Source organism: Rutidosis leptorrhynchoides, chromosome 8 (genome assembly GCF_046630445.1).
Source record: "Rutidosis leptorrhynchoides isolate AG116_Rl617_1_P2 chromosome 8, CSIRO_AGI_Rlap_v1, whole genome shotgun sequence".
In the NCBI taxonomy this organism is placed as follows: Eukaryota; Viridiplantae; Streptophyta; class Magnoliopsida; order Asterales; family Asteraceae; genus Rutidosis; species Rutidosis leptorrhynchoides.
In genome coordinates this window covers 43,175,781-43,186,737 of record NC_092340.1, presented here as the reverse complement: position 1 = coordinate 43,186,737, position 10,957 = coordinate 43,175,781, and the positions used below count along the sequence as shown (strand labels likewise).

The 10,957-nt window shown below is 35.2% G+C and overlaps 1 protein-coding gene across 1 annotated transcript; it reads right to left on the bottom strand.

The window, feature by feature from the left end:
* Window positions 1-3,260: 3,260 nt before the first annotated feature.
* Window positions 3,261-9,980, bottom strand: LOC139864776 (DNA-directed RNA polymerases IV and V subunit 2-like). The gene is made up of 8 exons (XM_071853345.1): window positions 9,834-9,980; window positions 8,887-9,379; window positions 8,135-8,308; window positions 7,161-8,038; window positions 5,740-6,034; window positions 4,653-5,645; window positions 4,004-4,275; window positions 3,261-3,918 (listed from the first exon to the last, which is right to left on the bottom strand). Exons 2-8 carry the CDS (start codon window positions 9,301-9,303, stop codon window positions 3,417-3,419), a joined length of 3,531 nt encoding a protein of 1,176 aa, XP_071709446.1. The 5' UTR covers window positions 9,304-9,379; window positions 9,834-9,980; the 3' UTR covers window positions 3,261-3,416.
* Window positions 9,981-10,957: the final 977 nt, after the last annotated feature.

Genomic DNA, 10,957 nt, shown 5'->3' with positions numbered 1-10,957 from the left:
TCTAGATGCATTTGTTAATGTCGGTTACCAGGTGTTCAACCATACGAATGATTTTTATGCAGATTGCATGTTATTGAAAGATGAAATCATGTGGTCTATTATTACAATTTGATATATAGGTTAAACCTATAACTCACCAACATTTTTGTTGACGTTTAAAGCATGTTTATTCTCAGGTGATTATTAAGAGCTTCCGCTGTTGCATGCTAATATATGGACAAGATTTGGTGTCAGCATGCTTGTATAATATTGTTTAAAACTGCATTCGAGATTTACTTTGTTGTAACATATTAATATTGTAAACCAATATGTATTGGTAGTGTGTAAGTGTGATATTTTTAGATTATCATTTCTGATAATCTAGGTGGTGTTCTTTTAACCTTATCGATAAAATAAAGGTTATGGTTTGTTTTAAAAACGAATGCAGTCTTTGAAAAACGTCTCATATAGAGGTCAAAACCTCGCAACGAAATCAATTAATATGGAACGTTTATAATCAATATGAACGGAACATTTCAATAATTTTGTTTCTACTTCAATTTTAAATATGTTTTTCTTGAAAAACTCATGAATTCGTGGGTCTTTTAACTAGTACAAATTACAATTCAACAATTACCTTTAATAGGTTGTCGTTGACCAATTTTGAAAGTGAGATTGTTGACCTTGAAATTAACATCGTACTATCATTACCAAAAATAAATGTCTAATCTAACAGACACAAATCAAAAGTTTATCAAATCTAGAATAAAGATACAAATTAATACTACTTCATAAACAAATCAAAAACTACTAAGCTTTTGATATAAAATGCCCTAAAACTTGACATATGATTTATCTAGTTGCACACCTCAGGATTAGTTCTTCATATGGCAACAAAAATTTCAACTTGTTCGTTCCGGCCATCTGGTTTTACGGGGGCTTGTAGAGCAATTAAATGAGTGGAAGTAGTGGTATTGGCGGGTTGTAGAGGAATCGGGTGAGTGGAAACGATGGTGTTGGTGGCCGCAGCGGCGCTGGTCGTTAGCGGGTGATGGTGGCGGCGGCGGTGCACTGGTCAGTAGCGGTGGAAAAATTGGAGGGTGGTTTGAGGTTTGAGGAGGAAGGGTTTTTCTTTTTTGTTGGAGGTGAACGTGAGGTAAATAGAGAAGGGAGTTTTAGGTGGTGTTGTTTTGAAACTTTTTATAAATGAAACGGCAAAATGTGAGAGCTCTTTTAGTATATAAAGGTAATTTTATATTATTACTTATTAATCTTATTGGTATTATTTATAGTATTATTATTAGTGATTTTATAAGTATTTTTATTATTATTATTATTATTATTACTATTATTATTTGTATTATTGGTATTAATATTAATATTAATATTATTAGTATTAGTATTAGTATTAGTATTGATATTAGTATTAATATTGATTCATCACATTGTTTCTATTATAAATACAAAGTTATTTATAATAAGATTAGCTGTCAGCCACGCGTTGCCGCAACTTTTTGTTTTTGCATTTTCCATGCGTGTTATTGATTATTAATATGGTGTTTTTACGAATTGTTTGTTATATATATTTGATTTCAACAACAATTATGTTTGAAAGTTTATAACTGATCTCATATTTTAATATATGTATTGTATAATGTTTTGTTAACTTGTATTTATAATACGTAAAAAATAAAATAGATATTAACGGAAATAATTGATAGTGAAATTAAAGATTGAAGTTGCGAGAAGAAAAAAAGGAGAAAGAAAAAAAATAATGAGAGACGGTAAAAATTAAAATTATAAATTTAGGAAAAAATATAAAAGGAAAAAGTTGTAATGATGATGATGATGATCGATTTAGGGCTCCTGGGAATTTTTTGCGATTTGTTCATTTAGAGATGATGATGATGATGATGATGATGATGATGATGATGATGATGATGATGATGATCGATTTATAAATCAATTAACGAGCTCGAGCTTTGTTTAATGAGCCGAGCCAAGTTTAGTTTAGATACTTAACGAGCTTATAACGAGTCAAGCTCGAGCTTTTTACATGATTGACGAGCCGAACTCGAGCTAAAATGTAAAGCTCGAACCGAGTCGAGCTCGAGCTTGCTGCAAACTAAACGAGCCGAGCTAGAACATTACCAAGCTCGAGTTCGGCTCGGCTCGTTTATAGCCTTAGTATTAATTATGAGGTGTTTATCATTACCAAAAAAAATTACACGTAACATAAAATACAACATTAGTAACCCCGCAAACACATTTGATCTTATTTAATATTACTAGGTGGTATTGAATTTTGGGGTTGCATGTTTATCTTCTGCCACAAATTTTACGTTTAAAGATGAGTTATCATATTTTTCTTTAATATTATTTTTTTACGCCCTATTGAATCATCAATTTATGTTTATAGATCAAAAGTAGTGATGACAAATAGGTTGCTTAAATCACGTCGAGTCGATCCTTCCATCTTTAAATGTTGTTTGTAACAGGTTCACATTAAACACTTCTTGCCCAACTATTAATAATTTCTATTAATATAATGTGTCAGTATGGTACATTAGTTGACGTGTTGTGCCACGTAACTACTCATGTCGACAACTTAATTATTAAAGCACCAATGGACTTTAACTATTAGACTTTATTCAAAGCAGACCACATTACCACCCACTCAAAATTCTCGTTCGTATAAATTGATGCAAAGCTATCTAAACCAAACAGAATCAACTTCCAAGAGTCAAAAGAACACACATACAATTGTTAGAGATCTTAATCTGAATTATATTAAAATGATGACACCAATTTCAAGATTTGTGTTCATCATCATCTCCTCAGTTTCTTCAATCTATCACTACGCTCGCCAACACCCTTTACATGTTTCTTATAGTCCCCATGGTAATATCTATCTTCAATTTGGTATTTCAGATTAGATCTCTAATTATCGTTGTTGTTGGGTTTCTTTTCTTTTACGAGTGTGCTACATATCAGCGAGGTAGGCAATGTCGAAGATGAAGATGATGTCGTTACTCGTCAATAAACGAAAGAAAATACTTAAAGTAACTTGATGTATGAATTTAACAGTTTAACTACCTTCTTTCTGTTTGTTGTATGTATATGTATATATGTGTAAGCTTGATTTCATCTTATATTATTAAAGAATTGATTAAAAAAAAGGTAAACATATACCTTTTTTTTTCTTCTTTTCTTTCAAACTACTCGGGACTCAGACGATTCAATTACAATTACAGTAACAGGTTATTTGTGATCGATTTCAATAAACAGAGAAAAAGGAAATAGATACCAACATCAACAAAACCAAACCGGAATTATGAGCCGAGTACAAGTACAATTAGGGCTACATCATCTTACACAGTTTTGTTACAACATGATTCAGTGGCTAAACCTTATTTTATATACATCTAGAGAACCTTTTAGCAAAGCTCAGATCCAAACTCGATACCAATTCCCATGCTAAAAAGCTCCTGCCAAATTAACTTAGCCCCATACGGCACATTCACCTTCACAACATCATCAGCAGAATCACAGGCCCGGCACTTAGGCCCACGAATCTTGGGCCCACGTAAGACTGACGTCAAGGTCACAGTCGCCATGTTTTTGCATTTCCTACAGATGTGCATATGTGAAGCATCACAGAGTGTGTAGAGACGCTCAAATAAAGTTGCGGTTGCACCAAAGGCTATGATACAGTCCCTCTCCATTTCACCGAACTTGACCCCACCAAAACGTTTACGGTCTGCTACTGGTTGTCGTGTGAGAGGATGAACGGGCCCAGTGTTGCGGAATTTGACTTTGTCCACTGACATGTGGGTCAGCTTCTGGTAAAATGTGGGGCCCATGAACACTAATGACTCGACCATTTCACCCGTCCGTCCATTGTAAACTCTCTCATTTCCCCATCTTGAAAATCCACACCTGTATATGAGATAACAATAAGCATAAAGCATTTTTATCGGGTTCTATGAACATGCAAATGAGTGTAAAACGGTCTTTTTTATACCTGTGAAGTTGGTTAGTTATTGCATCAACGGAAAGAGTAGAGAAAGGGGTGGCGTATTTCAGGGACCCACCCAACGCAATCCCCTTACCCAACGCAGCCTCCAGCAGCTGACCTGGCGTTTGTCGAGAAGGAAAAGCGTGCGGGTTTATAACAACATCTGGAACTATTCCTTGTATGGTAAATGGAAAATTCTCCTGGGACTCCAAATACCCCAAAACGCCCTTTTGCCCGTGCATGCTTGAAAACTTGTCTCCAAGGTTCGGTGAACGTACCTACAATAATCATAATCAGTAAGATGTAACATATTCTGCTAATACTGAACGTTCAAGAAATGTAAGTTGTAAAATGTTGTATGTAGATCTTATGTTTGCGCGTTTATACTTGCAGACTAGCTATTTTTCTGAAGACATAAGATAAAACAATGTCTTATTCTTTCTGCAAACTCACGGAGTTAGAAATATGTTTCTTAGTACTGTAGACAGGATTAAGCTATTTTACAGACATAAAAACAAACCGTCTTTACTATTAAGCAATTTACTATTAAGCAACATACAGACCTCACATCTTCCCTACGGACATGGTCTGCAGATCTTCAGACAAAAACATCTTAAAAAAACAAACCAACCTAATACTTTAATTAGAACATTACCTGTCTAAGAGAAACAGTGGCAAAGTTTTTACCATCGTCATTAGCAGATAATACAACTTTTTGTACCGTCCCTCTTTCGTCATGTTTCAACTTGATACTATGATCACCGCCCGATTCAGCATATTTTCCTATGACAATATCGCCACTTTGTAAACAAGCACCAACATACGGAAATCCATCTTCGTCTAGGTTATCAACGCGACCAATTTTACTTTGAATTTTCCCAAATATTTGGTTGTCATCAAACTTTCCTTTTTTGGCAAACGCTTCATTGTTAAACACGTCCGCCTTGTAGCTTCTAACGTGTTCGGATCTAAACATACCACGTTCCATAGAAGCACGATTCATCACTAATGAATCCTCTTGGTTGTAACCTAAGTGTACATTTACAGCCACAATAGCACATTGACCGTTATAGTATTCGTCTCTTGAATTTGAACTTTTACTTCCATATTTGGATGTTGCAAGACAATCAGAAAGAACCGTCCGACAAAGGGGCTTTTGGGGATAGAACAGATTATGGGCAAGAGTGTCGACTCTAATGTTTGGATTTGTGGTTGCATATCCAATAGCTTGTTGAGAGTGTTTTTGAGCTTGAAACAGGACCCGTTTTGCATGGTCGTGATTCGCGAAAGGGATTATTCCGCAGCTTAAACTTAAAAGAAACGATGGATCGAGCTCGCAATGTGTGAAAAGAGGTGCTTTTTTCAAATTCGCCTCGTTCATTATACTTGATACATTGCAACCCGTAGAGAAAGCGAGATCGGGTTGAAAAAGGTACTTAACTCCCCATGCGGTGTAACAATCTTCTTCCTCTTCGGTCCCAATAAGCTCGATAATTCCATTGTCCAAAAGACTTTGAAACGAATAACTTCCACATTTTAAAGTTTTAATCTTTTTTAAATTCTCAACGACTAAAAGAGGTCGCATAAGCCTTCCGGCATCCGAGAATATTCGCACTTCTCCATTCTTATCGTCTCGTTTTATCTCCACCTGCATAACAAAATAGAATATAAATTTTTAATGCCATAGAAATTCACAAACTAACAAACACACACACACACACACACACACACACACACATAACCTGATAATGCACTTCGTTTCGGCGTCGTTTGTTTCGGATAGAATGAACGAGTGAAGCAGCATCATCGCATACTCCAACCCAGTCACCATTGACGAAAACTTTGTATTTTCTACCGAGCGATAGTAAAGTGTTGTCGTCAACCAATTCTTGCATCCCAGACTGTATTAATACGTCGAACATATTTACTTGAATATGTGTGCTAACAAGACCAGCGCTTGAGAGATTTTTGACCAACCCACAATTTTCACCGTCTGGGGTGGTCATATAACAGACTCTTCCCCAGTGCGAAGGATGCCTGCGTCCACCAATTTTCATCATTAAAACTTCACCCAAATTATAATGTATTAATAGTATAGACGAGCTATAGCATAAATAGCAGCAAAGTCCTGTTTAATTTCAATTCTGCATAGCATACTTTCTTTTCATACATGAGAAAGGCTCAAACATTCATAAACTTTAAAAGAAAAGATTCAAACTTTTAGCAGTATTGCAGAACTCGGAATGCTCGGTTTTTGCAACTCGGGACAGTCAAACTCGGTCAAACTTAGTTCAACTCGGCAAGAACTCGGGATTACTCGGAAAAATCGGTCAAGAATCCGGATTACTCAGATAATAAGTCAAAGTTGGTCAAATTCGGTCAAAGTCAAACTTGGTCGACATCCAAGTACTCCCCGAGTCAGTGTTGTAAATCTCCTTATTACTCTCCGAGATCTCCCTCAGATCTCATTTATGGAAGGCCGCCGAGATGAGATATACATCTCCCGAGATTTCTCGGTCAACGAGTTCAAACTTGGTCAAAGCCACGATTTCTGGAATTTTCTCGCTCATTTCTCGAATTTTCTCATAATATCTCGTAATTTTTGAATTTTCTCGCTCAGTTCTTCGATTTATTTGTACAATCTCGTAAAAATATATATAAATATAAATGTACATATATTTATTTATTTATATATATATTTATATTATAAAAACTAAAAAGTCGGCGTAAGTCAACGCACGAAATCTCCCCGAGATTTTTCCGAGATGCCGAGATCTCCCCAAAAATGTCCAAACGAGATCTCCCCGAGATCCGAGATCTCCAACCTTGCCCCTAGTTGCCGAGTACTCCCTAAAAAGTCCCGACCGAGTAGCGATTTTTGCAACTTTGACTTTTAGGGTGTTGACATCCCAGTACCTTTGACCATTTTAGTTTTTTTCTGATGCAAAATAAAAAGGTTTGAAAGTTGGAATATTTGTTGGGCGAATACAAAGTATCTTACCTAAAATACAAATTAAACCAAAGTCCAGCGCCTATTAACTTTTTATGTGACAGTTCTAACATAAAAACAGATATTAAAATATACAAGTGGCAAAAAGATTAAAAAAAAAAAAAAAAAAATTGACCGAAAGCAAAATACAAGAACAAAAATACAAATACTTACGGATATCGAGCATCTCCAACCCGTCCTGTATACTGCATCTGTTGGCGCGTTCGTCTCATATCGGCCATCATCTGCAATGGATTAACTCTCTTAAGTTGGGCCACCACACCCGAGATTCTCTCCATCCTCTTATAAGGATGTACCCAAGCACCAGTAGAAAATGCCCTTGAAAGACCATTAGTAACAATAGATGCATCCAAATAAAGTTCAATCGACCGTATAGTGCGGTCCCCACAAAGATCTCTTTGTAATCCATTTTTCATTCGCCTAACCGCGTGTTTTAAATGAGCCCTCAGTTCTCTTTCTATTAACTCCCCTGCTAAATCCAACCGTTTGCTTCTAAAACTATCTCTATCATCAACTTTTCTACGACCCGTAAACGCTTCCAAAAGACATTTCACCATGTACCCAAGAAACATAGCTTTTCGATTAAACCCACGAAGATTGGGGAATAATAATTCTTCCATGCGGGATTTAATAACATGTTTAGGCGTATGAGGCCATCTTTGGTCAAGTGTATCTACAAGACATTGAAAAGCCTTGTCTTGTTTCCTAAAGTCCTTTGACTTTTGGTCAGCATCATAACTTGATGCAAGAAGTATATTGAGAATGGTATTATCTTTAACATCTGCATCGATTAAATCGATGACCTGTTTGTCTGAAGTTACACCAAGAGCAAAAAATAACATCCATATAGGAATTTCAACCGAGTTGAATAGATACACTGTAATGACTTTTCCTCCACCTCTAAAATGAGTGTCAACAAGCTTTACAAAAACCCTTTCCGATCCACTTGATGACCGATATTTGACCGTCCAAACTGGAGTGTTGACCAACCAAAGTCTCTTCAAACAAGTTCTCTCTTGAGCAATAAAAGTCTGCAACCATACCAAAAAAAAGAAAGATAAATGATGTATTCTTTGAAGTAGATATAATGATCCTTAAAGTATTCTTGATATATATGAATTTGTTACCTTCTCAGCTCCTTTGATTAAGAAATATCCTCCATAGTCAAACTCACAGTCAACTTCAGTCGTGTCACTCATCCAGCACAAGTCAGATTTGACCATCACAGGCAATCGACCAATAGTAATCTCGCTACTATCTTCCGATATAACCTTCTTATTATCCATCTCCTGAGTATATACCTAGGCGATTAACAGACAGATTAAAATGACAAACATTGCACCAAACAGGCAGTATATTCACCTCAAAATGTTAATCAGAAAAGAAGTGTTGTAAGAACATTGAGGTGCATAATATGAACAAAAACATATCAAGTAATGTGAAGGATGATAAAAGCGAAACTTAAGCTTTAATCCCCGCATTATCATCATAACTCATAAAAAACCGTAACATTAATTAATAATCTAAAAAACTTTTCAGATTATCTGAACATTTGACTTGTCCCTTAAAGTTGAAAAGTTCAAATAGATCATAAAGTATAATGGTGCATTATTTATGGAACCACTAATCAAACATGTATCCGATTAGTATCATGGTTCCCTTTGATACAAACAACCCACTTGATAAATCACAATCGTCAACCAATAAAGCTTTCAACTATGACAAGATGAATTCAGTTCCTGCAACAGGAGGTCATGAAGGAACTATGACAGTTAACTGTCTGCCATCGTAACATTGGGCAAACAACAAACAACCAACACCTTGAAGCACACAATTAAAAATTGAGAGCGTATTTATAGAGCACATATATACTACTAACCTGAATCTGAATCTGGACACTCATCCTGGCAGAATACGTAATATTTTGAAGGCGAGCATGTCTGGGCAAGAGTCTCAAGTTCTCTGTTGAGAAGCCCTCACCTGCCCAAAACATTGGCCTCTCTAACGAAACCTTTCCAAACTTCACCGTTACATATTTTGCTGCAGTTTCATTTACGGGGTCATATTCGGACTGCATATTGATCTCGCCAAATGAATCAAACACGCTTTGGATTCCACTTTTAACAAAGTCATTATAAGAGTTAATCTGATGACTTAGAAGACCGTACTTCGTGAAAAAGGATGTTGATGCATTTTTACAGAAATCCTCTAAAAATTCTTCACTCAAATCATGGTCTCGTAAATACGATGTTAACTTTGATTCCATGAAACCATTAATTTTACCATCTTTATCCATCAATATCAATACAAACAGCTTCAATAAATATATCTGTACTACCAGAAGATGCCTAATACACCCTCAGCCTCAGATTCTGTGATAAAAAAACTAGACTATGTAAGAAATACAGCAGGAGAGCATGAGTCCTCTAACAATTAAAAATAAAAAATAAAATAAAATAAAAAAATCATATTTATCTGTAACAATGATTAAATGAAACTGTAATCACTATCCACATTTTACTGCTTTACATCAGGCTAAATAACAGCCCTGTAGAACACTTTACAAACTGAAATAAATACAGATGCACTCAACTCTGATCTTAACAGTTTAAAGTAAAACTGACATACAAGTTATATACATATATGTATCATAATGAGTTGCATGTAAGCATTCAAACATATGGAGTACTAATTTAGATGATTACGAAACCCTAAATGATTGAGAAAGTAGGTAGATGAACAATTGATGAACAGCGGAATGAAATTATATAATTAATATGCATAGTTAAATTAGTGTATAAATAGAGGCGATGATAGAAAGTATACCTAGGTTGAACGGAAAATGTATGTAGTTTTTTAATTTTCCGATCGATTGTTAAAGTGTAGCCCCGTTTTATTGAATTGTGTGATCATCGGTAGTAGGGGTAGGTCCTCGAGAGTCGTGATTATAAAAGTAGAGCAGGGTTTTAGTTACAGGGGTGAGTGGATGCGACTACGAGTTAGCGTAAGCACTTACAAAGGTACAAATACTCTTTTTAACACATTTTATTAAGTTAATTTTTAATTTTGTTTTATTATATTTTGGGGGGTTTTTACTTGCAAGTTGCAATAAGCACATTTTTTCCAAAGAATTGATACACTTATAATTATACTTATGTTCTATAGTAATAAAATTTTAAGGATAGAAATTGATGATGTACTTATAATTAACACTGTATATCTGACAGTGTAGTGTATATAATTATAATTACAACATACATAATTCCAAAGAATAAATACACTTATAATTAACACTGTATATTTTGTTGATAGTGTACGATTAGAAATTGATGATGTACAAATTTAACACCTGTATAATTTTATATGTCAAATACAATTAGCATTTGGTAATTTGATTAGTTGATGGCTTGATATCTTGATAAATTAAAATTCTCTTATGTAGGACAATTTTGCTATCAAAATCTTCTCGCTTTCGTCCGAGCTTTTAAAATGCTAGACAAGAAACTAGTAAACATTGGTTTTGCAATGCTAGACAAGAAACAGTCATGATCATTGGTTTTGCAAGTACCATTTGTAGTGAATCAAAATGTAGACTAACTAGTAAACATTGTATTGTAAAAGTAGTCAACTTCTTTGTGAGTTCACATTATAATCCGATCTTCCTCAAATTTTTACAGCTACTAGATCTATGCCTCCAGCAACTTCGGTAAAAATTTCAAACCGATCCAACGGTTAACGAACCCGCTACGATTTTTCTCCTCCGGCTGCACAGTAGGATCCGAATTTTGAAAAGTTCATCATTCCCTCGAACGGGACTACAAGGAATGATAACTTAGATCCGATACTCGGATCTTCCCGAAAATATCTTTTAGTATCTTCTGCAACAAGACCTTCTCTAGATCTTGACACAAGATGCAAGACACACAACTCTGTCGTTTGATCTAACCTTG